Genomic DNA, 27,610 nt, shown 5'->3' with positions numbered 1-27,610 from the left:
AAAGGTAATTTGAAAATTATACATTATACATCGTTCAGCCTAGGTTCTTGGAACTAGCTTTCAGTCTGTGATGGATTTGGGATTAAATAAATGCGGGGGCTGTCTTTCTCCAAGTTGAACCGTTCGACTTTAAAACTATATTCACAAATTACAATATGCTATAGAGTCCTCTGATTATTCACTTAAGGGTTTATACACATTTCCCATGACGTTTAACATGTTCATGACTGTTATTGTAGCCTACATGAAAAAGTAGGCGTTATTGACACTGGAATGCTGCTATGTCTGAACCCATGTAGGCCAACTATCTCCTGCCGTTGTGCCCTTGATCAAGGCACTTAGCCCCCCCCCCCCCCCACACACACACACACACACACACAGTAGAACTGCACTGTTAGTCACATGCTATCAAAATGTGGTCAACCCTCCATCTGGAGAACTCCTGGGTGTGCAGGCTTGGCTTTTGATCCAGCACAGAAACACACAAGTCTCCTTCATCAAGGTCCTGTTGAGCAGCCACTGTTTAGGCAACAATGTGGTTAGATCAGGGCATGAACAAAAGCCTGGACACCTAGTTGCCACCCAAAATTACAGCCAAATACTTTTGTCTTTATAAAATGATTTGTGCATTAAATGAATCAGGGATCACATTTTTTATTTTACCTTAACAAGGCTAGTCAGTTGAGAACAAATTCTTATTTTCAATGACAGCTTAGGAACAGTGGGTAAACTGCCTTGTTCAGGGGCAGAACCACATTTTTACCTTGCCAGCTCGGGGATTCAATCTTGCAACCTTTCGGTTACGAGTCCAATTCTCTAACCACTAGGCTACTTGCCGCCTCAAATGGCTACTTCAAAGCAAGGTATCTAACTGGGCATGTTTATATATAAGACTCAAATATTACTGTTTCAGGGGAGATCTATGCACAGCAAGATTTGTCTGGCTTTTTTTCTTTTTAATATAATATTTTTTACTTTGTCCAATTACATGGCTACTGTTTAATAGAGGGGGAATCCCAGCTTTCCAACAGTGCAGGTGGAAAGGTGACTAGGACCGTAATGCTTAGTTAATTCAAACCATAATTTGTAAAAGTTGACTACCCAGTTAGTCTGTTTATTTTATACCTGCTGCTGAAATGTCGCGCTCGCTGTCTCGGGCAACAGTCCACTCGCACTGGTACACACAGACGTGTGCTGAAGGGTCATTAAGATCATGGCTAGCATGTAGATTTTTTAAATTATTGATAATATTTAAGTATGCTTTCATTAATTACATTAACAAAAGTTATTAAACAAATTTCGACAACCTTTCAAATCCTCATTTTTCAACTTGGAACAGCGCTTTCAGGCTGGTGTATTTTCAGTCTGCGCAATCTCAAGCAGCCTACTGTCACACACAGATTCACAGACCAGTGGCAAATAAACTTGAACAAGGCGGAATCAGGAAATGAATGCCCACTGCATTGCTATTCAGTGCAGATTCTGCTTTGATCATGCATTTTTGTCTCTGTTAATCTGGGCCGGCGATAAGCTACTTTTATAGAAGAGCCAGTTCGCAATTCCCCAGACATTTGAAGTGCCGGTATGTTGCTCTGGCCCAAGTCAAGCACTGCTTTCAGCTAAGCGCCAGATTCAGTGAACATGAGCACTGTGTGCACCTGCACAAGGATCTAGTGTTTCAGTGTACAACTACTGAAGAGCACCTTCTTTTAGACATGCTCACTAATGTATTCATATTAAAGAAAGACTGTAGTGTAGCTCTCAAACCCTTTTCCGTACCTAGGGTTTTCACGGCTGGCTCCATGTAAACTACAATTCCGACTGTGTTTTAGTGTTTAGAAATGTTATTCATCGTTTTCCAAACATATGCTGATATGTCCCTTTCTCCTTTCACATCAGCAAGAAATAATCTTTCAAATAAAAAAGATACACCTACTGTAGCAGTTTTGCAAAGATCCACAAGCTGTGTGTCTCAGTTGACGGACTACACTTCCTACCCAGCTACGGTATTCGGAGCATGCTAGATGGATAATTAGCACAGGTGGCTGCCTATGTCTTCAGTCTGTCTTTCGTTAACAAGCAGTGTAACTTAAGATATGACTATGTGGGAACCCTTAACCCTATCAATTAAAACAAACTATAAAAGTCTAAGCCGTAATATATTTTTATGAGAATTATTTGATAAAATATTGAATTTGGACTTTACTACTAAACTCAGTATAATGAAACGTTCTCTCACTGTCAACTGTTTATTTTCAGCAAACTTAACGTGGAAATATTTGTATGAACATAAGATTCAACAACTGAGAAATAAACTGAACAAGTTCCACAGACTTGACTACAAAGGGGGGGCAAAATCAAAAGTAACAGTCAGTATCTGTTGTGGCCACCAGCTGCATTAAGTACTGTAGTGCATCTCCTCATGGACTCCACCAGATTTGCCAGTTCTTGCTGTGAGATGTTACACCCACTCTTCCACCAAGGCACCTGCCTGTTCCTGGACATTTCTGGGGGGGTGGCCCTAGTCCTCACCCTCCGCTCCAACAGGTCCCAGGCCTGCTCACTTGAGATCTGGGCTCTTCGCTGGCCATGGCAGAACACTGACATTCCTGTCTTGCAGGAAATCACGCACAGAACGAGCGGTATGGCTGGTGGCATTGTCATGCTGGAGGGTCATGTCAGGATGAGCCTGGAGGGTCATGTCAGGATGAGCCTGCAGGAAGGGTACCACATGAGGGAGGAGGTTGTCTTCCCTGTAATGTACAGCGTTGAGATTGCCTGCAATGACAACAAGCTCAGTCCGATGATGCTGTGACACACCGCCCCAGACCATGACGGACCCTCCACCTCCAAATCGATCCCGCTCCAGAGTACAGGCCTCGGTGTAACGCTCATTCCTTCGACGATAAACGCAAATCCGACCATCACCCCTGGTGAGACAAAACCACGACTCGAAGAGCACTTTTTGCATGTCCTGTCTGGTCCAGCGACGGTGGGTTTGTGCCCGTACAGGCCTACAAGCCCTCAGTCCAGCCTATTACGGACAGTCTGAGGACTGATGGAGGGATTGTGCGTTCCTGTTGTAACCCTGGCAGTTGTTGTTGCCATCCTGTACCTGTCCCGCAGGTGTGATGTTTGGACGTACCGATCCTGTGCAGGTGTTACACGTGGTCTGCCACTGCGAGGACGATCAGCTGTCCGTCCTGTCTCCCTGTAGCGCAGTCTTAGGCGTCTCACAGTACAAACACTGCAATTTATTGCCCTGGCCACATCTGCAGTCCTCATGCCTCCTTGCAGCATGCCTAAGGCACGTTCGTGCAGATGAACAGGGACCCTGGGCATGTTTCTTTTGGTGTTTTTCAGAGTCAGTTAGTGTCCTAAGTTTTCATAACTGTGACCTTAATTGCTGTTAGTGTCTTAACGACCATTCCACAGGTGCATGCTCATTAATTGTTTATGGTTCATTGAACAAGCATGGGAAACAGTGTTTAAACCCTTTACAATGAAGATCTGCAAGTTATTTGGATTTTTACAAATTCTCTTTGAAAGACATGGTCCTGATAAAGGGACGTTTCTTTTTTTGCTGAGTTTATAACCCATAGAAACGCATTGAATAACACATTCATAAATTGCAGAAAGTCAAAGTTTTGAAGTTTTGAATTGTCTGTCCTATATCTAGGAAATATTAGAAAGCTCAGGATTTAACCTGTTTTTGTTGGCATAAGACTACCTCCATACTTCCATTCATTTGTATGGGTTACCTTCAGACGAGTCCAGTGACATGTGGTGGCCATAGAGTAAAACTGAGAACGCCATCGTGAGAGTCTTCCCCTTCCACAGTCGGATAATATTAGTTTGTAGCCCAAATGGTTTGGGCGCTACAGACTTTAGTTGGCACATCAGCGTTACCCACTTCAGACAAGTCCCTTGGTTACTTGAGGGGGTCATAGCGCAAAACGGAGAACACCATCGTGTTTCTTGGCCAAACCGTTGGAATGCTAGCCGTTTTAATGAGGTGACAAATTTTCAGCATGTCTTGTGGTCTGACAAACACGTCTGTTCCTCGGCCACCTTCCACCTCAGATGTAGGAGGGCGACTTTATAGGCGGATGTGGTGGATTGAGACGCAGCCCATGCAAAACAACTATCTCTAGCTTAAACTGACAGATTTTATGGGGATCTTTTGTATTATATTACTTAGACTCTAAAGGATTAACCTTTTTGTTTTTTGAAATTTGTTTCTCACTGATATGAACGATGCATGTTAATATTTAGAGCAATACTCCCCCGGTCAGAAGATACTATCTTCAGTAGGCTTTAAAGGCCCAATGCTGCTGTTTTTATATCAATATAAAATTATATCTTGGTAACAATAAATAGATTTCTATTCAAATGGGCAAAAATCGCATTTTTAGCAAACCTATTTCTCAAGCACAAATTTTGCATAGACATTCAGAGTGGGGAGGGGAAAACTAGCTGTTATTTGGCAGAGAGGATCTGAACTATTCTTTTGTTATTAGTCTATTAAATAATTTACCACCTGGTGATGTGACCATGGAAGGCCAAAACTCCATCCCACCAAAACAGGCTGAAATTGCAAGTGGTGTTTTCAGAATACTCTTACACTAAAAGGGCATTATCGTTTTCACGGTATTATTCCAACCTCAGTGTGGAAAATGATATGTAAATAAAACAATCTAGTTTTTTACTTTACTAGGCCTTTAACCAATTGACCACATGTTGATGTCATCATGGAAAAGCCGAAACCCCCGCCCATGCAAACCTACTGATTTAGAAGGTTCTGTGTAGATTGTATTTTTAACCAGCAACTTTCAGGAATAACACTGATCAACAATTTTCACACTGACAGCGTTAGTTTCATCAGCTGTTGTACAATATGATACAAAACACAGGAAAAACAGAATTGCGCTGTGGTGGGCCTTTTAAGATGAGCAAAGACATTATTCCTTTGTTTTTTATTTTTTTTTACCACACCAAGGTCACAAAAGGCTTGGCCCTCCACTAATGTTAATTTAACTAATTGGCTGGCAAAAGCAGACTCCTGTGTTTTCTTTGCTGTTTAATCATGTTTTTCCAACTGATGATTATGCTCATGAGTGAAGGGACACGTACATAGTCCTCTCAATAAAGTGTGACGTCTCTTCCCTTTTTGTTCTTGCTCCTCAGCTATGGACGCGTCGAGAGCGTCAAGGTCCTGCGGAAGCGTGGGTCGGAGGGTGGCGTGGCAGCCTTTGTGGATTTTGTGGATATCAAAAGTGCACAGAAGGCTCACAATGCTGTCAACAAGATGGGGGACAGGGACCTGCGCACTGACTACAATGAACCTGGGTCTGTCCCTAGTGCTGTTCGGGGCCTTGATGACAACCCCCCCTCAAGCAGTCACGGGCGGGATGTTTCAGGATTCTCTAGGGGGGCAGTGGGTCCAGTGTTTGGCCCCCCAGTGTCCATTCACACCAGAGAGGGGCGTTATGAACGGATAAGAGATGGGTAAGTGGACATGGTCACCTCTAAGGGATCAGGGTGTCAGTAAAAAAAAAAAAGTTTTCTCCCGCAATCACATGATTTCCTTGTTGGGTTATTAATAGAACAAGGAGAATATATTCCTTACAGTTTCATATTAAGGTAACCTAGGAAACGAGCCCTTCTCCATCTGCACAGACCTGTCCTTTCTCACGGGATCTAAGTGAAATATTTATGCAAATCTATTGGTCATTTAAAGGTATGGATATGAGGTATTATCATTCAAAATTTCGGATTTATTGTGTGAGACGTATCCTGCTTTCAAGTTGGATATTACACCTGTGGGGAATATCCTGGTGAGTTTGGATATATCACATTTGTTGGAATTTATCCTGGTGAATTTTTGGGGGTAATTAGATTTTCCGAACCATGGATTCTAACCACAATTTACCTGGGATCGTCGTTGCTTGGAAGTAAATCGTTGCCTGTGATGGATTTAATACCCCTATATTTTCTTGAGAATTATTTTCGGACAGGTTCATTTATGTATGGACTATACATCAGAAAAGACAGAGTATTTTTTTTCCACTGCTGGACATAAACTATTTTTCTGGATGTCTCCAAACCAAGGATGTCTGCTTCTTGTCTGGATTTAAATAACATCATGGACCAAAGGATGTAAGTTGCCATTGAAAGGATGTAAATTGGGTAGGCATCAGTCATCACAGTCCCATCAGTACATCATTCACCGCTGATTGATCATTTTCAGACAAGGAAACAATATTTTACAGGGTATTATTGTAATTTAGTAAGGTGATTATATCAAAAGGAACTAAAGAGAAACTGAGGAGTAACAGAACACTCATCAAGAAATTCCATGGAAATATTTTTGGGGAGAGCGATGGCCACGAAGACAACTGAAGACATGCATTTTGGATGTACCTGCCTCGTGGAAGAATGGATGTAACCCCTGTATTGGATGTAAGGATGTTGGGTATAGGATGTACACATGTGTAACTGCATTTCCATTGCTGGATTATTCCGCTCCAGTGTGGATTTAGCTGTATATCCTCTCAGCATCAGTATTTGGTTTGGGTTACGAACAAAGAATAGAAACATCAGCATTTTCAGCGAAAATCGAATGAAGACTGAAGCGGATGTCGTCTACACAAAGTGATGGGAGTAGACGGTCTATTTTGCCTTTGGGGTATGGAAAAGGCCTATTTTAAGGAATTCATTATGTTGCAGTGGACTAGGATTATTCCATACATTTTGGTGAGAGAAGATACTGTTTTTTTTTTTTACGGGAGTGTATGCAAACTGGTTTCCTAGTTTTGAAGAGGAATAATACCAGTCTCTCTTTTGGACAGTAGTATGCAGACAATTCCTGCTTTTTTTGCTTCTTTATACTAGGTTACCATAAGCAAATTGGACATATTTTCAGTCTGGCCCATCTCTAGTGTTAATTTTGGAATGCACTGTGTGTGTGACTCATTTTTTTTTTCTTTTTTTTTTTTTTTCTTCAAATCATACCTTTACTACTGCATCAATATTTGTCTTAAGAAATCCATTGCTTTGGTTATTTTGTTTTCTTCTTTTTTCCATCAAACAAAGAGATTAAGAAATTACGGATTATACCTCAGATACCTACCTAACCTGCTGTTCTTCTCGAACGTCGAAGACTGTACGCATGATGACAAAATAAACATTTTTGCTCTTTTTTTTCTAAAAAAAACAAAAACATCCTGCTCACACCATTCTGTCCTCCTAGATTGTATTTGGGATTATAGGTTCGGTTACCGCTTTTGGAAAAGGTTGGTATTGTCCTGCCCTCTGCATCTCTTTTCCTAACCCAGATTTGCACCCTTGTCTCTTTCCTCGTCTCCTGCACTAATTGTTAGAGCTTTTAGTGAAAAAGACACAGCTGCTTGGGCCAGGGGGCTTCTGCAGACACCATCTGTGCCAATGGCTTGTCTTCCTTGCTCTCTCGCTCTTATTTTTGCCCCTCCCTCTCCTGTCCTTCTCTCTCCCTTCTATGCTCTTGCTCCTCCTAGTTACTAGCTGTCTTAATATAGGCTAGTTCAGCTCCAGCAGGTCCGCCAGCATTTCCCTCACCTACGAGACCCCCCTGTTCTTACTTGATTCAGAAGTGGTATTTGATCTGAGGGAATAGGATTTGCCAAATGTGATGTGACACAGATTCCAGATGATTATAGTCAACGGTAGAGTTAAGTAGCTTTCCAGCCTATCATTATGGTTGTGGTAGTGTTACGTTTAGCCAAAATAAAATAAATTCTCACAATGTGTGTAGATGCATTCTTTAGTTTTGGCTTGGCCCTTATATTTGGTTCCATGTCCTTGGGTTACCTAACCTTGCTCTATGCCACTATCAGAATAGATCTGCCCCCATTTTATTAACGTATACAAGCTATTGTCTGTCAGCATAAATACTAGAGAAGGACGAAATAAAATGTACTACCTACCTACCTACCATCGTTTGAATTGACCAAATGTATTCTATTGTTCCTAATGGAATTACAAACCACTGTCTTCTATAGAACCAGCGCTCCGCAGCATTCCGGTTTTGTTTGTGTATTTAAGTTGACGTTTTAACAGTGCACTTGCCTATTTGAAACGTCATTGTATATTGGAACTGTCCAATAGTTATCTGCAAGTTTTTCTATAAGTCTTTTTGGAGTCACAATAACAGACTCTCTCCCCCTCTTTCTCTCTCTCTTCCCTCTCTATCCATCCTTTGCATGTGTCTTCCAACAGCTCAGAGAGCCGGGAGCGTGCATATGATCACAGCCCCTATGGACACCATGAGCGCGGTGGCACTTTTGATAGACAGCGTCACTACAACGCAGACTATTACCGCGATCGCACCATGTTTGCAGCTGGAGTTAGCCCTGGGCCAGGAAGCGCCGGCGCTATGGGTGGGAGCTTTGAAACCCCGGAGCCTCATTTTGAGTCCAGGATCCGAGGAGATCCCTTCACCTTGTCTAGTGCTGCGCGGCGTGACCCCTATCGAGATGACCGAGGGCGTCGTGTTGACAGAACTTACCATCGCCGCAGTCGGTCATCTCATTCTTCACAATCTCGACACCCCTCCCCGCAAAGGACCACGGGGCAAACGCCCAAAGCCCCCCATTCCCCCAAAAGAGCCCCCCTCTCCCCAGGTAGAGGTCCACGCTCTAGGTCTCGTAGTAGGTCCTCTAGCTCTGATTCTGTCAGCAGCACCAGCAGTACCGGCAGTGGCAGGTAGGATGTGCTTTTGTGATGGTGCCGATGTTTGTTTGTTTGTCATGGATGGAGCACAATTCAGTCAATTAGCCCGTGTTGTAGACATGTGTGCAAGAGATGGAAACTTTCAATTTACCCAGTTGTAAAAGAGTTTAAAATACATTGCTTGACTGTAGGATTATGGAGAGAATTTCACTGATCTGAGATGCATACAGACATACCCTCTATTTAGTAATGTTAGCAGAAGACCCTCTGAACATTTCCCTCTTATCTCACATTTGTCCGCTTGGCAGCAGCGATTCAAACAGCAGCTCAAGTGATGGGTCTCATGCACGCTCTGTTCAGTCCTCTGCTACACATGCACCCCCCTCTCAGCCGTGCTCTATGGTTATGGAAGGTGACGAACCACGCAGAAGCTTTGGCATCCGGGTGCAGAACCTACCAGTGCGCTCCACAGGCGAGTATAGCAGTATACACACAAACATGCATTCTGGCTGCACTTTGCTGTGCATCATGACATTATGAAGGGGGTAACTAATAAATAGCGTACCTCCTCTGCTACAGTGAGCTGTAGAGCTAGCTTATCAAAGAAATTCTCACTTGGATTATCAACCTTTTAAATAACATTTAATTTTGTCCTTAACAATGCAGCTGCGTGACCTGTCAATTAACTGTCTGTTTCCCTCTCCAGACACAAGTTTAAAAGATGGACTGTTCCATGAGTTCAAGAAACATGGGAAAGTGACATCCGTGCAGATCCACGGGGCCTTGGAGGACCGATATGGTCTGGTGTTCTTCAGACAGCAGGAAGACCAAGAGAAAGCCCTCAACGTCTCCAAAGGAAAGCTTTTCTTCGGCATGATGATCGAGGTTTCTGCCTGGAACGGCCCTGGTATGGCAAATGTTTTAGATTGAATTACAGATGTGGTAATACATTTCAACAATAATTATTTGAGCTTGGGCCTTAAATACTAATGATGTGTATTGTCATTCACCTACTGTTGAGTGTACTTGTCTTGTTTGGTGATTGTAATAGAAGTCTTTCCCTCAGAAACAGAGAGTGAGAATGAATTCAGGCCTTTGGATGGACGGATTGATGAATTTCACCCCAAGGCGACTAGGACCCTGTTTATCGGCAACTTGGAGAAGACCACCAGTTACCAACAACTACTTGATATCTTTCAGCGCTTTGGAGAGATTGTGGTATGTGTGTTACTGGCCACTGAAAGGTTAAGCAAGTGAAATGTCACCTCTAAAAAAAAAAAAATAGATATATTTTTTTTAATCCATTTTGTCATCCCTCCCACAGGATATTGACATTAAAAAGGTTAATGGTGTTCCTCAATACGCCTTTGTGCAGTATTCTGATATTGTCAGTGTCTGCAAAGCTATAAAGAAGATGGATGGAGAGTATTTGGGGAGCAACCGGCTCAAGGTATTATTCTTAAATCTATATTGCCCTAAACTCTTATGTACAGTGCATTTGGAAGGTATTCAGACCCCTTCCCCTTTTCCACATTTTGTTACTTACATTACAGCGTTATCCTAAAATGTCTTCAATAAAACCAAAAATCCTTATCAATCTACACACTACCCCATATTGACACATGCTCATTTATAAAAAAATGTATAAAAAAAAAACAGAAATACCATAAGTACTCAGACCCTTTGCTATGAGACTAGAAAATTGAGCTCAGGTGCATCCGGTTTCCATTGATCATCCTTGATGTTTCAACAACTTGAGGGGGTGTGGTAAATTCAGTTGATTGGACATGATTTTGAAAGGCACACACCTGTCTATAAAGTCCCACAGTTGACAGTGCATGTCAGATCAAAAACCAAGCCATGAGGTCGAAGAAATTGTACGTAGAGCTCTGAGATAGGATTGTGTCGAGGCACAGATCTGGGGAAGGGTACCAAAAACATTTCTGCAGCATTGAAGGTCCCCAAGATCACATTGGCCTCCATTATTTTTAAATGGAAGAAGTTTGGAACCACCAAGACTCTTCCTAGAGCTGGCTGCCCGGCCAAACTGAGCAATCGGGGGAGAAGGGCCTTGGTCAGGGAGGTGACCAAGAACCCAATAGTTACTTTGACAGAGCTCCTGAGTTCCTCTGTGGAGATGGGAGAACCCTCAGAAGGACAACCATCTCTGCAGCACTCCACCAATCAGGCCTTTATGCTAGTGTGGCCAGATGGAAGCCACTCTTCAGTAAAAGGCACATGACAGCCTGCTTGGTGTTTGCCAAAGGGCACATAAAGGACATGAAAAACAAGATTCTCTGGTCTGATGAAACCAAGATTGAACTATTTGGCCTGAATGCTAAGCATCACATCTGGAGGAAACTTGGCACCATCTCTATGGTGAAGCGTGGTGGTGGCAGCGTCCTGCTGTGGGGATGCTCTTCAGAAGCAGGGATTGGGAGACTAGTCATGATCGAGGGACAGATGGAACAGAGAGATCCTTGATGAGAACCTGCTCAGGAGCTCTGACTGGGGCAAAGTTTCACCTTCCAACAGGACAACGACTCTAAGCACACAGCAAAGACAACGCAGGAGTGACTTCTGGACAAGTTTCTGAATGTCCTTGAGTGGGCCAGCCAGAACCCGGACTTGAACCCGATCTAACATTTCTGAAGAGACCTGAAAATAGCTGTGCAGTGGCGCTCCCCATCCAACCTGATAGAGCTTGAGAGGATCTGTAGAGACGAATGGGAGAAACTCCCCAAATACAGGTGTGCCAAGCTTGTAGCGTCATACCCAAGAAGATTCAAGGCTGTAATCGCTGCTAGAGGTGCTTCAACAAAGTACTGATTAAAGGGTCTGAATACCTATTTAAATGTGATATTTTGGTTTTTAATTTTGAACATAATAGCAAACATTTCTAAAAATATTTTTTGCTTTGTCATTGTGGGGTATTGTGTGTGTGTGTGTATAATGATGAGGGGGGAGGGACTATTTAATACATTTTAGAGTAAGGCTGTAACATTAAAATGTGGAAAAAGTCCAGGGGACTGAGTACTTTCCAAATGCACTCTGTTAGTACAAAAGGAATTGAGTTCGGTGATAATGAAGTAACCGTAGCAATATTATTTTCCCTGTTTCTTCATCCTTGTCTTGTTCTGTCTCCTTTGCAGCTGGGTTTTGGGAAGAGTATGCCCACAACATGTGTTTGGCTGGACGGTTTGGCTTCCAACATCACAGAGCAATATCTCACACGTCACTTCTGCCGCTATGGACATGTAGTCAAGGTCCATACTCTTTTTTTTTTTTTTCTTCTTTTTTTTCCCCCCTCCAATATTTTTTAGGTCCCTGACATTCTATTAGACTATATTAGACATGTTATTCTAAACATGATTTTCCCTTTTCTTCCTATAGGTGGTGTTTGACAGGTTGAAGGGGATGGCTCTCATCTTGTATAACAACACAGATTTTGCACAGGCAGCTGTCAGGGAGACCAAAGGCTGGAAGATTGGCGGCAACAAAATCAAGGTATGACTAAACGAGTGTGACTTACTCGTGACTGACAGTTTCACAGTAAACCAGGTGAAAGGAGACAAATTGTTGATTTGTTTTCTGTCTGCAGGTGGATTTTGCCAGCCAGGAGAGTCAGATGGCTTTTTATCGCTCTATGCAGGCCTCTGGGCAAGACATTAGAGACTTCTACGAAATTCCAACTGAAAGAAGGTAAAGTTCACATTTTGTTATGTGAGGTGAATGCATTTGAGGGATTACTTTGAATAACTGTTTTCGGGTGTACTTTGATCTCACTTCAATGTTCTTATTGTTTCCTCTCTCCTATTCCACAACCCCCTTCTTTACAGAGAGGAACGACCAAGACCTCCATACCATGAGTTCTCAGCAGAAAGAGCCTACTTTGAGAATGCACGCACCCCTGGCACCATTTACCCCGAAGATCCTCGCCGAGACTATCCTGCCCGCAGCCGTGAGCGGTATTCTGAACTGGAGCACTACCAGGGAGAACACTTTGACCCACGCTACCATGAAGACCCCCGGGAGTTCAGGGATTATCGAGATCCTTTTGAGCAGGACATTCGGAAGTACACATACATCCAGAGGGAGCGAGAAAGGGAGCGGGAGCGCTTTGAGGCAGACCATGGCATGTGGAGCCCCTCTCATCCACGGCGCCCGATCACCCCTTCTGCCTCCCCTTCACCATCTGAGCGTGCTCCCAGAGACCCAGAGCGACGGGTCTACAGTCAATCCTCTGAGCGAAGTGGTAGTTGCAGCTCACTCTCACCACCACGCTTTGACAAGACTGACAAGGCTCCTCCTTTGGAACATGGAGCCAGCTCTAAGAGTGAGAGGTTGGAAAAAGACATCCACCTGGTTGAACCTGAGCGTGTTGCTGGGGCTGAGAAGAGCAAGCGGGGGAGACGAAAGGAGAAAGGTGACAAAGAAAAAGGGGAGAAGAGTAAGTCAAGGAAAGCAAAGGTGCAATCTCCCAGCATCCCACCATCTGAGACAGAGCTAGAACCCAGCCTGGATGGAGGCTCTGGAAGGGGAAAGGTGTCAGACCAGGACAGCCTTGACAGACAGCGGTATAAAGGTGACAACGACCCTCCTTCAGATCCGACAACGTCAACCTCTCGCCATGAGCCTGTAAAAAGTGAGAGGCTTGAGTCGGGGAAAGGTGAGAACGCAGACAAGGATGGTAAAACACGATCCAGAAAACACCAAAAATCTGACACGGGAAATGATGGGAAAGATCCATCAGTGGATTCTGATCGGTTGGCTGCGAGGAAGAGGCGCTTTGGAGATGCCAGTGGGAGAACCATTCGACAGAAGAGGAGAAGGCTGGAAGATGAGGATGGGAGTCAACCCCAAGACTTTGGAGCTAGCACTGCCTTTACAAAAGAGATTGATGGTGACAGAAAGTCTCAGCAAAAAGACTCTCAGCGGAGGGATTCAAGATCCAAATCAGAGAGACTGGTGTTTCTTGGCAGTCATAAAGAGGGTCAGGATCCTGCAATGAGAGGACAAGAAGAGCTGCCCGAGGGGAGCATGGACCCTATGGACTCAAAACGCCACAGTATGTCCAGAAGGTTCTCCCATGATGGGAACATGGACCAAGACAATGCAAGAAATCAAGATCCACAGAGTCCTTTCAAATATGGTGCACAAGACAATGACAAGGGTGTCAAGGAAGAGCCTCTGGATATTGATCTCTCCCAAAGTTACCGCAAACAGATGGAGCAAAGGAGGCTCCACCAACAGCTTCAAGAGCCAGACAAACAAGAAAAAGCTGGGAGTCCACAAGGCTTAGAAACGGAGGACCTGGAACACCGCAGTCTGGTACATGAAGTGGGCAAGCCACCTCAAGATGTCACAGATCATTTCCCATCTCATAAACTCAAGAAACTAGAGCAATTTGATGCAGATATCAGTGCCAAGAGGGGGGACCGTGTCTACAGGAGCTTCCGGCAAAAGAGTGAAGATCCTGAGTGGCACAACACTGCATCTCCAGGCTTGCAACACTTCTCTCATCATGCTGAGCAGGACTTTGCTGAATCTTCACATCTCAGGGAGGTTAAAACGGAGGATAAAAGCCACCCAGACCTGGAGCTGGCAGTCAAAAGGACACATACAACGCAAATGTCCAAGCCAAGCACTCCTTTACAACTTAGTGAAGAAGAGCGGGAAAAACAGTGGGAGAGCAGAGTCAAGCAAGATTTTTTACCTGACTTAAACTTCTCCAGAGGCATTGGAAAAAATACACACAATCGCAAGCGTTTGGAGTATGGAATTTTGCAAGATTTGGAGCCTGGGGAAGTACGATCCGATTCCGAAGAGGATAGAGAGCACAAACCACAATCTCCTATGCCCTCCACTTCTATGCCTTTCTCTGACGGGCAACGAGTGGACAGATTTTCAGACCCCAAGCTTGCCACTTTGGAGAGGATGAAGTTCTACTCCTTTGCACTTGACCAGACCATCACACCAGATACCAAGGCCCTGCTAGAGCGAGCAAAGTCTCTGTCCTCCTCTAGGGAGGACAACTGGTCTTTCTTGGATTATGATTCACACTTTGCTGGTTTGCGCAGCAGGAAAGATACTGAAAAGGTTGAGTCAGCACCACGGCCTACACCCTCTTGGTACATGAAGAAGAAGAAGATTCGCAGTGGTGGGTCTGAAGACAAACTAGATGACAGGAAGGAAGACCCCAAGCCCAAGCCAGAGGAACATGAACGCAGGGAACTGTTTGCCTCCCGTTTCCTACACAGCTCAATCTTTGAGCAGGACTCAAGACGTCTTCAGCACCTAGAGCGAAAGCATGAGGACCCTGAGCAAAGTCCGGCTCAACAAACTGGTCAGCTAGGCCTGGCAGATGGGCAGCCTGACACAGAACCAGTTGTCCTCTTCCATAGCCGCTTTTTAGAGTTCACGCGGCTGCAACAGCAGAAAGACCAACAGTTACATGAAGTAAAAAGAGCAGATTCTGTAGATAGTAATAGGTTGGAGAAGTCACTGGAGGCAGAACAGCAACCTCTGCAGTTTCCTAAAACCTCAGAACCGGTCATGGATCCAGAGACTAAACCTACTAGCCCTGCTGAGAACCACATGATTTCCCAGCCCCCACTTATGCCCAAGGAGATGTCTCCACCTAAGCAAATGTCTCCACCCCTTCCACCCAAGGGGATGTCTCCACCCAAGGAAATGTCTCCACCCCTTCCACCCAAGGTAATGTCTCCACCCCTTCCACCCAAGGTAATGTCTCCACCCCTTCCACCCAAGGTAATGTCTCCACCCCTTCCACCCAAGGAAATGGCTCCACCCCTTCCACCCAAGGAAATGGCTCCACCCCTTCCACCCAAGGAAATGACTCCACCCAAGCACACGTCTCCACCCCTTCCACCCAAGGAAATGTCTCCACCCAAGCATACGTCTCCACCCCTTCCACCCAAGGAAATGTCTCCACCCAAGCACACGTCTCCACCCCTTCCACCCAAGGAAATGTCTCCACCCAAGCACACGTCTCCACCCCTTCCACCCAAGGAAATGTCTCCACCCAAGCACACGTCTCCACCCCTTCCACCCAAGGAAATGTCTCCACCCCTTCCACCCAAGGAAATGTGTCCACCCAAGCATACTTCTCCACCCCTTCCACCCAAGGAAATGTCTCCACCCCTTCCACCCAAGGAAATGTTTCCACCTCTTCCACCCAAAGAGATGTCTCCAATAGTGGAAACACATGACCAGTTTACTCCAGAGCCAAAGGGTCCAGAGCCAGCTGCACCCGAACCTTTGACAAAAGAAAACAGAGAAAATGAACAGCTCCCTCCCCTCCTGCAAATACCTCCGTGTGAGATGTTGACCCCTGCTTCTGTTAATTTAGTAGCCCCTGAGCACATCCGTTCTGTGAGAAAAGTTAAAAGAACCCCTAGTGGAGAGAAATCTGAAGATATAGCTCAGGATATTCAAATATTGAACCCCGAGCAGTCTTCCAGCAGTGATTGCCTTCATGAAACATCAGTGAGTAGTTTTGTACCAGAGCCTGAGCTGGCGGCACCTGAATTACCACCTGTATTTTTAAGTTCCACACCACCTAACCCTGTTGAGGAGATGGAGGTTTCAAAATATGATACCAACACTGACAATACAGACACTCATACAGAGGTGGAAAAGAAACTTGAACTCAATCAGACCCAGGTGCTTGTTGATAATGAAACCAGTGATGAGTCAATTTCACCACCTCAAAAGTCCAAGAACAAAAAGAGTAAGTCTCCTACTCAAGTCCCACTGACTCCTTTGGTTTCAACAACTAGTTCAGAGAAACCGCTTACCCGCAAGAGTGAACGCACAAAACGTGCATCATCCCCAAGAGCAGAGTCTTCAAAGGGAAACTCAGATTCCAAATCCACAGGCAAGTCTCCCATACATGGAGCAGACCCTGAACATGGCACAGAGCAGAGTATATCTGTTGGAAGAGCAAGGCGTAGAAATGTGAAATCTGTGTATGCCACCCCAGTTGAGGAAGATGCCACTAAGGGGGCTGGAAAGGATGTAACTGAGTCACCCCGCACTGCACGGAAACGAGGTGGAGACAAAGACAAGGAAGCAGCCCCTCAGCAACCGTTAGAGCAGGATTCCCTTGCACCTATTACTTCAAGGCGGGGACGTCCCCCTAAGAATCGGCGACAAGGAGAGGACATGTTAACAGCTAAAGGGGATAGATCGAAAATGGAGACCAAGGATACAGACTCCAATGAATCAGAGAGTAGTGAAAGAATTTCAAAAGTGTCAAAAGGCAGACATTCTCCTCATGGTCATAAAGCTTTGGCAAGTCAATTACCCATGCCCATAGCGACTGGATCAAGTAGGAAGGGGGACAAAACTGAACCGCCTGAAGATGTTTCTCAGCAGATGGATTTTACAGAAGACAGTTTGGCCATGCAGAATTGCACTGTCTCATGTAAGGAAGATACTGTAGCACCAGGTGTGACAAAGAAAGAGGAGAATGTTAAGCAACAACTAGGAACAGAGAAATCACGAGATAAAGACAGGCAGAAAAAGGACCCTGTTGACGAGAAAGCCAGTGTAACTAAATTTGGCGAGAAAGAGTCTGAACCACCAGTTGTGGAAGAACAGCCTGTATTGGAGAAAATGGAGAAGAGTGGGAGAGGAAAAGCTCCACGCTTGACACGGACTCCAAAATCTCCTGTCCTCAAGAACCTGAAGATCAGACTAAATGTCACTGAGGTGAAAGATTTGCTTCAAATGGGGGATGAAGAACCTGAAAATGGGGATGATTCTTCTAAAAAGACCAAACCAGGCGAATCTACTAATGACCCATTATTAGAGTCTAGCCCAGGAAAAGATGTGAGTTCTAGCAACGAGGATAAAGATGAGAGCACACCAGAAACTAAGCCACCAATAGATCCTAAAACTTTGCTACAACAGGAACAGGAGCTTGAGCAAGCTGTGGAGAACATTGCTAAACTGACAGACCCAACCCTCCCAGCAGAGTCACCAACTCCACTTGCCCCACCATCTGCAGAATTAAAAATTGACACTGAAGAAGAGAAATCTGCCAATCCTGCTAGTGAGTATGAACTTGCTGCTGCCATTGATTCGATTATGGGTGAGGATATACCCGTCCCTCTGCCTCAAGAGCCGGTAATTAGTGCTGTTGTGGATTCAGACCTAGAGATTCCATCCTTCGTCCAGCCGACCAAGGGAGCTGAACCTGTTAGTAACATATCCCCTATTCAGGGGGAGTCCTTTTTCCCAACTACACCCAGGAAGGGTGCTAAGGGCAGAGCTAAAACACCGAAACGGTCTAAGAGCCAAAAATCAAACAAAAAGGACGCTGTAAAAGAAATTTCATCAGAACCGGAGAACACTTCTGTTATCACATCAGACAGCATACCCTCCAATTCACAGCCTGTTCCAGAAACTATTCCCTCAACCCCAGTTGCCGGTGTCATTACAACCACCTCTTGGAAGCCTAAAACTGAGCATTTGGCTCCTAAGGCTACGGACATGCCTAAAGAATCGAAGTTACCTCCAGTCCTTACAGAGCAACCTCCACCTCAACATCTGAAACCTGTCTGCCCCCAAACAAAAAGTCCCACTCTCCCAAAGCCTCAACAACAACCACCACCACCACCTGAGTGCATCTCACCTTCACTTTCTCCACCCCCAACCCGGCCAAACATCAGGCCCACACAACCAAGCAGGATACCAGTTTCCCCACCAGATTGGCTCAACCAGTCCAAGGACGCAGGTGTCCCTTCCTCTCCTAGAGCATCAGCAGCTTCCTTTGAGAACCCAGCAATTCCCTCTGACACTGAGCCCTTGGAGACTGAGCGTAACAACAGTGACTTGCGTAGGATTCTCATGAAGCACAAAAATGTTTCACTCCCAGTCCCATGCAGTAGTTCTGTTCCTAGCAATTTGGGCACCTTATCCCTTAGGGATCCTCCACACCTACCTGAAAGTAATACCCCAATGGTTGCTGTGACGAGTAAGACCTCTCTTAATGACAACAGGCCTCATCCAGCTCAGCCTGTAGTCCGGCCCCCAGCCTCACTACCATCCCCTGAGTCAAAGTCTGTCATTTCTGTTATTGCCTCCACTGCCACCTCTGTTATCAGTCGTGTTTGCAATCCACCTGACATGGAGAAGGTTAATATGTCAGTTGACAGAAATCCCATAGTGGACATGCCACTTCCCAAGCAGACATACAGGCCGCCCAGCATGGAGGACAGGGACAGTGGTTCGTACCATGGACCATCAGTTGGCGAGGAGGGTGGAAGTGCTGGGAGGTACTTGGTTGAGAGCTCTGGTCTGGGTACTGGCTCCAGCCCAGGTCTAAGGGTGAATACCTCAGAGGGAGTGGTGGTGTTGAGTCACTCAGGACAGATCAAGGAGGGACCACAGAGGATAAGTGCCAAAATCAGCCAGATCCCACCAGCTACTGTAGTTGACATGGAATCTCAGCAGCTAGTGTCCATGCCCCAGATAAAACAGGAGATGTATACCCACTCCCAGTCAAACACTCCAAAGTGTCCTCCAATACAGACAGACCATGGGCACCTTAAGACGCAACAAACGGTTTCCTCCATTAAACAAGAAAACACTGGTATGGAAAAGTTAGAATCTCCCTACCCATCAGGGCCTCAAGGAGGAGTCGTGAAGAGGCTTCAGCAGACAGTTGGTAATCCACAAGGGATGGGTTACCATCATTCAGAGTTCACAATGTTATTGAAGCATCCAAAGAAAGTGGATGGGGCTGACGCTATGAACGCTGATGGGTGTAAACCATCTTGGACCTCTGCCATAAGTCCTGCAATGAGCCTGCCCTCTCCGGCTGGCAACCATGTAGGCTTTGTTCCCGGTTCGGCCACTGACAGAACTCCCTCACATCTCAGTGGGGTCAAACAGGAGCCCCGTTCTCCTCGCAAGTTAGGCCATCCACATTCTCCGTTCACTAAAGTGTCCTCTCCCATCGGCTCCTCCTCTCCCAAAGGTCTCCCTGGGATGCTGCCCTCTAGCTTGCCCGCCATGCAGCAATATGTCACCAGTGTTCACCACCCTGAGCAGTCTGTCATCATGCAACCTCACAGTGCTCACGGTGGCATTGGAAGGATGTCACCCCATCGTGCCTCCCAAGCAATCCCCATGGGGCACCTTGTCCAAGGAGAGGTCAGGGTGAACACGCCACCCCTATCTGTCATGAGTTTCGGGATGCATGGAGACCCTCTTGTCTCTCCCTGGTCTGGTCCTCTCCAGCAACGCCCCACCTCGCCCCAGGCGGTAGGCAGAGACATAGTCCTCAAGGTTAATCCTGGGAATGTGAGGGGCCATGAGGGTGAGCAAGACGATGCCAGGCGCTTCCATCAGGCCACAGGGAGACAATCTGCCACACAGCTGAAAGCAGAGACTATGCAGCCGGATCCCCGTGGGGCTCTACTTAGCGGGCTGCAGCTGGACCCGTACATGTCGCCCAGGGACTTACGTGTGCTCATGCACCACCCTCAGGGAGAGCGCTCGGCCCCAGAGCCACACCAGGGACACATCCAAGAGACTGTCCCACCCTCCTCAACATCGACCAACATCACCTCGTCGATGTCCCCGAGGGCACATCTGCTGGCTAAAGGTGTGTCCGAGAAGGATGTCACAAAGCCACAGGAGGTCAAGAGGCCACACTCTCCTCCGAAGGATGGGATGATGGGGTTTCGGCCAAGTATGGCCGCCATGGCGTCCCCCCAAAGGGTGCAGCTGCTGCCATCGGGGACGGGAGCTTCTTTCTCGGAGTATCCAGGAATTTACACCAACACCCGGGCCATCCATTCACAGATCACTGAGACCTCTCCTTTTGGGATCAACCAGGTACCTCTCAACATCACTTCTGCCTTAGTGAGTTAAACCCTATTCAATGTAATTTTATATCTCCACAATTTAATAATGATCATGTGGTCGTGTCTTAAATGACGTTTGAAAACCAACTTCTTTATACTAAAATCGCTTTGTTCTGGTCCTCAGGGTGCAGATCCCAGCCAGTCACAAGCTGATGTCAAGGTGAAACAAGTTGGACAGCAACCTGTGAACATGGTGCAGCTGCTCACGGTGAGTCACTTGGACATATGGAAATGGGGAATAAAGAGTGCATTAGAGAGGAGTAGAAGGTAAATCTGGACAGAGACAACTGAACAGGGCAGGACAAGAGCGGACAGGATATAGTGTAGTAAAGGAACATTATTCACAATTATATTCAGTTTTTATATCACAGAAAAAATATATTTTCTCTGTTTGAGCAGAAGTACCCGATAGTGTGGCAAGGGCTGCTGGCACTGAAAAATGACCAGGCTGCTGTCCAGTTGCATTTTGTCTGTGGCAACAAAGGATTGGCCCTACGGTCACTGCCCCTACCAGAGGGAGGATCGCTGCTTCGGATCGTCCAGAGAATGAGACTCGAGGCGTCACAACTGGATGGTGTGGCTAGAAGAATGACAGTAAGTTTCTGGTCCCTGTCCTTGAATTGTTTACATTGGGATGAGAGTTCATTTTAGGGTGGGCAATTTTGTTACGATTGCATCGTCTGTCGACGGTGTTTGACGGCCATGACGTCGAGATGTCACAAACGATGGTTCAGCGCAAGTGAACTTGGCTGCCCTGCAGGAATCTGGCAGCGCACTACAGCGCAGTGCAGTGCGGTGAGCACACAGCAGGGCGACGTGCCAAATGGCCTATTCCCTAATTGCCATAGCCTAAGTAGTTGGACAATTAACATAATGCAAGAGAACAATGTAGATTGTGGAAAGAGCGTTAGAGCACCAAAGCAGCACAACATGTCAGATAGGGTCTGTCCGTCCCCCGTCCCCCCCCCCCCCCTTCTCCCTATTTCGGATTATCATGGGCCTTTTGCAGAGGACACTCCGTTGTCTGGCGTATTGTTTTAAAATCTTAATTGACCCTTTTTTTCCCTCCTTAATCCCTGTTCAATTTCAATGTGACTAGTTGGCCTAGGCATGACCCACTCTTTCGCGATCAACCATCGACTGAATCTATAGGCCAGCTCAGAAAGTTGTTTACGAATAGCTTAAATAAAAACACAGTATAGTAAAAACGAGAGAGCGAACAAACAATTGCAAGATAGACTAATCTAATAGGAAGTTCAAACAAACCTGGTACATTTCTGCTTTATTTAACGTGTAGGCAGAATCAATAGTGCCGTCGGAAAACCCCTCGCAAACCAAACAGCCAATAATATAGGCCTACATGTAGACTACTGTCAAAAGTCGCAGTAAATGTTACTTTGACAAATTCAACTTCTAAACTAATATTTATATTGTCTGTCTTTATTGTCGTCCTTGAATTGTGCCATGGGCAATCTCGACCCTTTACACTCATAGGAATGGCCAATTTGAAATGTTTCTTAAAAAAAGAAATATGAAAAGCATAACCATGAAAGTAAAGTTTTTGGAGATTTTGGGAAAATTATTAGACCAAAGGTGAGGACACAACAGCTCACCTGACACGACTGAATCCAAACATTACACTGTTGATTTTATGTGTATTTCACTATCTTTTGCCACATTTGTTGATAAGAAATAAAAAACTCTGGATACATTCAGGAACATAATATTCCTGGAAATTGTGAGTTAGGTGCAACATAAGACTAAAGATTACAAGGTTTTAAGTGAGAGGACTATTAGGTGTCTCCAAGTGGCCACACACTTAACCAAAGTGTGCACAGTTCCTATTTAAGGTGCTTTTTTTTAGTTCTAGCTGTGCCGTTGAGTAACTAAAACAAGCACACTTAGTTTTATTTGGAACACAACTCTGCATGCACACAACACCGGTCAAATATAAAGCGCAATATGGGTCAGGTGGTCAACATTTGAAAGATGGTTCTATTGCCAACATGACTAGCTAAGTTCTAAAATCTGATATTACAATGCAATTCAGTGAAACAGATCATTTTGGTGCGCATAGAAAGAAGTCATGAGTGCGTTCAGGTGTGTGTGACGCAGTAAATTTTCTTAACAATAGACAAACAGGCTCATTCTCTTCAGAACAACCAAGGATATATGCCATGTCATCTTGTAACTACATCAGAGTGATCATAAATGATAACACTGTATATGACAAGTTTTATGTGAAGTGCACATTTGGACTCGCGGGGTTTGGCTTGCTTTTATGACAAAGCAGTATTTATTGTAATCCTCAACGTCTCATCTTTTGAAACTGCGTAGAGTCCTCTTAATTTACAGCATTTCTCTCACTCAGGCAACCCAAAATGTGACCAAGTTGCCTTACTGGCGGAAGCGACTAATTGTTGCACGAGGCGCTCACGTTCAGAACAGCTGTCAGTCAACCCACACAACCCGCCGATGGGTACGAGTGTAAAGGCCTATGGCCCGTCACATAATTTCCTCAGCCGGTAATTGTCAAGGAAACAACTGTCGTTCTCACGGTTATTGACGTCTAATTAACAAACACATTTGGCATCTCCTGACTTAATAAATCCATTTAATATAGCCTGCACCTTATAGCCAAATCCAGTATTTATTTTAGACAGTTCTACAGAAGCATGATATGAAGAAAAGGTAGTCTATTTCAGAAGAACATAATAGCATACTCTGAGTTGTCCTTCTGTTAGGTCCTGATCTGGCCATGACTGTGGGCTACACCAGTTAATTTAGCAGACAAGATGTGCTTAGAATTCCGTGGCATTATTGTTTTTGTTTTATAGAATGAAAAATACAATCGAACAAAGCTGAATAAAATGGAAAGCACCGGTGGCTATTGTGTTGAGCGGTTAACAAAAAATAAATAAATAGGTACTCCTATATGCTTAATTTAGAGTTAGTAATGTAAGTTTAGTTCTACAAATGTTGGGCTACACATTTGGATTTTTAATACATTGTAAGGCTGCATGATGCAACTAATGATGAATTGAAAAAAAGTAGCTTGAAAGGTGAGCTCTGCTTTGATTTGTCAGTCAACAAGATGAGTAGGCCTAACAAACGGCAAAAGCACTAGCCAGTGTCAATTTACTATCCACCATAGTACATAAGTTGACCTATTCTGTGCAAGAAATAAATATTCCAAACATAGTCTGGGACAATTGTGGGATGCCACATTGAAAGTCACTGAGCTTTTCAGCAAGGCCATTCTGCTGCCAATGTTTGTCTATGGCTGTGGCCTTGATTTTATACAACTGTCAGCAACGGTGTGGCTGACATAGCCAAATCCACATACTTTTGTATATATAGTATGTACAACGCATTTGGAAAGTACCCAGACCCCTTGACTTTTTCCAAATTTTGTTAAGTTACAGCCTTGTTCTAAAATGGATTAAATCAATCTACACACACTACCCCATAATGACAAAGCGAAGAAAGTTTTTTTTGTGACATTTTTGCTAATTTATATGTAAAAAAAAATACCTTATTCACGTAAGTATTCAGACCTTTTTGCTATGAGACTCAAAATTGAGCTCAGGTGCATCCTGTTTCCATTGATCATCCTAGAGATGTTTATGCAACTTGAGTGGAGTCCACCTGTGGTAAATTCAATATATTTGACATGATTTGGAATGGCTATCATTTGGAAAGGTTTGGAAAGGCTATAAGGTCTGTCTAAGATCCCACAGTTGACAGTGCATTTCAGATCAAAAACCAAGCCATGAGGTCAAAGAAATTGTCTGTAGAGCTCTGAGATAGGATTGTGTTGAGGCACAGATCTGGGGAAGGGTACCAAAACATTTCTGCAGCATTGAAGGTCCTCAAGAACACAGTGGCCTCCATCATTTTTAAATGGAAAAAGTTTGGAACCACCAAGACCCTTCCTAGAGCTGGCCGCCCGACCAAACTGGGAAATCGGGGGAGAAGGGAGGTGACCAAGGACCCAGTGGTCACTCTGAAAGAGCTCTGGAGTTCCTCTGTTGATGGGAGAACCTTCCAGAAGGACAACCATCTCTGCAACACTCCACCAATCAGGCCTTTATGGAAGAGGATACCTAGTCAGTTGTGTAACTGAATGCATTCAACTGAAATGTGTCTTGGTAGAGTGGCCAGACGGAAGCCACTCTTCAGTAAAAGGCATGACAGCCCACTTGGAGTTTGCCAAAAGGCATCTAAAGACTCTCAGACCATGAGAAACAAGATTATCTGGTCTAATGAAACCAAGATTGAACTTTTTGGCCTGAATGGCAAGTGTCACGTCTGGAGGAAACATATCACCATCCCTACGGTGAACTCTCACCATCCCTACGGTGAAGCATGGTGGTGACAGCATCATGCTGTGGGGATGTTTTCCAGTGGCAGGGACTGGAAGGTTAGTCAGGATTAAGGGAAAGATGAACAGAGCGATCCTTAATGACAACCTGCTCCAGAGCACTCAGGACCTCAGACTAGGGCAAAGGTTCACCTTCCAACAGGACATCGACCCTAAGCACACAGCCAAGACAACTCAGGAGTGGCTTAGAGACAAGTCTCTGAATGTCCTTGAGTGGCCCAGCCAGAGCCCGGACTTGAAGCTTATAGCATCATACCCAAGAAGACTTGAGGCTGGAATCGCTGCCAAAGGTGCTTCAACAAAGTACTGAGTGAAGGGTCTGAATACTTAAGTAAATGTGATATTTACATATTTTTTATAAATTAGCCAAAAATTCAGAAAGTTTTTGCTTTGTCGTAATGGGATATTGTGTGTAGGTTGATGGAAGAATTTTTAAATCAATTTGAGAATAGAACTGTAGTGTAACAAAATGTGGAAAAATTCAAGGGGTCTGAATACCTTGCGAATGCACTGTGTGTATAAAAAATATACACGTGCACACACATGGCAGGCCTATTAAAATATGTATGCTTTTTTTTCTCTAATTTATTGTCATGTCAGACCAACACTGTATTCAAAGTGCCCACTATTACGTTCTATCTATAGAATTAGAACTGGTCGATCTTCAAGGCATTCCTAGTCGATCACTAAACAGGTCTGTAGAAAAGCCAATGATAAAGCCTTGTGCTCATATAAAACAAATATTTGTCTTGCACTGTTGACAGTAGGTGCACTTGATTCAGAAGCCATGTAGGCAAATTGTTCCCATTTTATTTTGTCTGAACGGACAAACTCCGGCTACCCGGCAGACCAGCGGAGAGCTGTGGCTAAATTGTGCTGGCCAATCCGATTAGCTCAAATTACCATGCCTACAGCTTCCACGACTCTACAGCTTCCACGACTCTACAACAAAGTTTATTAGCCTACTGAGATTTCATCACTTTTAAAACCATGACCAGAGAGTGGCTGTCAAAGAATAAAGCAAAGGGCTGCTGTTTTTGAGTGAGTTCATGTTAAAAATGTGATTCAACACTTACAAAACATAACTCACTTCTCCCTACTTCCACTCACGTTTTGAAATATAATATGGTCTGAGAAGAACAATATTGACAGGCCAAGCATAGCCAATATGCTGTGATGTGTTAGTGCAGTAGGCCTAACCTCATTCCTACAGAACAGTTTTTATTATGTTAATGTTGTATAGGCTTACATTTTTTAAGTTAAAACACATCTGAGCGGTAGATCTCAGCTTGCTTTTTGACTGCGAAAGTAAACTTGACTCAAAGGTTGGTGACCAGTCTATTTCCATAATGCCAACATTTCACCCGTGTTTTGATCTAAATCTCTTGTCAAATCGCAATTGTAATATTTGGTTAAAACTAAGGCCAAGATTTGATGCCCATATTGTGAAGCCCCACGTAACAGTATAAAACAATCCGAATGGAAAAAGCTTTGTGTTGCTACCCTAGGGTTATGCACAACTTATTAAGCAAATTATTAACTTTATAAAAATTCCTAACCATAAAATGCCATCATACCATTAACAATGTGAAAAATATTGTGATATATTTTGGCTATGTCATGTCACAATCTTATCTGATTTATACTAGACCAATAACTGTTCATCTGGGTAAGGGGGTGGAATCTAGACCATCCTATCAGTCAATCAGGGCTGTGTCTTAAATGTAAATGTCTTAAAATTAGTTTCCTAACACACACACAATTACTGAGCATTTCAATGGCCAAAAGAAGCTCGGGGAAATTAATGATATAAAATATATTCTGGAGATATTTTCATTAAACAAAGAGTGATTCACTAGGAATACAGTGATTTAAAAAAATATATATTATATATATATACAATTTAAGACTGCATGAGGACTTTTTGGCCCAGATCATCAAGTGGAGGCAAACAGCAAGTGAGTGGATCCTACATGAGGAAAATGTTTAACTTATAACCTAGTCTCTCAGCAACTAAAGTAATGGTTAAGAATTTCTAGCTTTCATCTCCATCACAGGTCCTTGTTCTAATTTGATTTATGTTCTGTCTACTGCAGGGGGAGAGTGAGTTCTGTCTCCTGCTTGCTCTGCCATGTGGACGGGACCAGGAGGATGTCCTGAACCAGACCCAGGCCCTAAGAACCGCTTTCATCAACTACCTTCAGGCCAAGCTGGCTGCAGGCATCATCAATGTCCCCAACCCAGGCTCCAATCAGGTGGGTCTGTCTGCCTATTTAGGTGTTTGCTACAGTCGATGTCTGTTTTTGCAAACCATCAGCCACTCCTTGTGTTTGATCAAATGTGAAGTTATACACCCCCCTACGTATTTATTTGGACAGTGAAGCTTAAACTGTTAATTTTGCTCTGTACTCCAGCATTTTGGATTTGAGATCAAATGTTTTGTGAGGCGACAGTACCGAATGGCACCTTTTTTTTATTTGAGGGTATGTCAGTTTTACAGTGTAGAAATGAATGCACTTTATGTATCTATCCCCATTTTGAAGGTGCCATAAGTATTTGGACAAATTCACTTATAGTGCAGTCAACCTATATTTTCCTGTGTTTTATATACACTGCT

At 44.4% G+C, this 27,610-nt stretch overlaps 1 protein-coding gene across 7 annotated transcripts in view; it reads left to right on the top strand.

Annotated features, from left to right (window-relative positions):
* LOC110494951 (msx2-interacting protein) overlaps window positions 1–27,610 on the top strand; it is a 31,475-nt gene that overhangs the window by 1,027 nt on the left and 2,838 nt on the right. Inside the window, exons 2-14 of one of the 7 annotated variants that reach the window (XM_036948169.1) lie at window positions 5,188–5,508; window positions 8,257–8,742; window positions 9,018–9,181; window positions 9,416–9,616; window positions 9,776–9,927; window positions 10,034–10,159; window positions 11,862–11,975; window positions 12,103–12,216; window positions 12,311–12,411; window positions 12,549–20,580; window positions 20,734–20,817; window positions 21,009–21,203; window positions 27,090–27,248. In XM_036948169.1, coding sequence (XP_036804064.1) covers window positions 5,188–5,508; window positions 8,257–8,742; window positions 9,018–9,181; window positions 9,416–9,616; window positions 9,776–9,927; window positions 10,034–10,159; window positions 11,862–11,975; window positions 12,103–12,216; window positions 12,311–12,411; window positions 12,549–20,580; window positions 20,734–20,817; window positions 21,009–21,203; window positions 27,090–27,248 — 10,249 coding nt within the window. Of the gene's footprint in view, window positions 1–5,187; window positions 5,509–6,994; window positions 7,296–8,256; window positions 8,743–9,017; window positions 9,182–9,415; window positions 9,617–9,775; window positions 9,928–10,033; window positions 10,160–11,861; window positions 11,976–12,102; window positions 12,217–12,310; window positions 12,412–12,548; window positions 20,608–20,733; window positions 20,818–21,008; window positions 21,204–27,086; window positions 27,249–27,610 lie in introns of those variants that run through there. The other 6 variants (XM_036948165.1, XM_036948164.1, XM_036948166.1 and 3 more) reach the window with 6 other exon arrangements.

This window comes from Oncorhynchus mykiss, chromosome 17, assembly GCF_013265735.2.
Source record: "Oncorhynchus mykiss isolate Arlee chromosome 17, USDA_OmykA_1.1, whole genome shotgun sequence".
Classification (NCBI taxonomy): domain Eukaryota; kingdom Metazoa; phylum Chordata; class Actinopteri; order Salmoniformes; family Salmonidae; genus Oncorhynchus; species Oncorhynchus mykiss.
The sequence above is the reverse complement of the archived record's forward strand: the minus strand, read 5'-3'. Positions and strand labels throughout refer to the sequence as shown.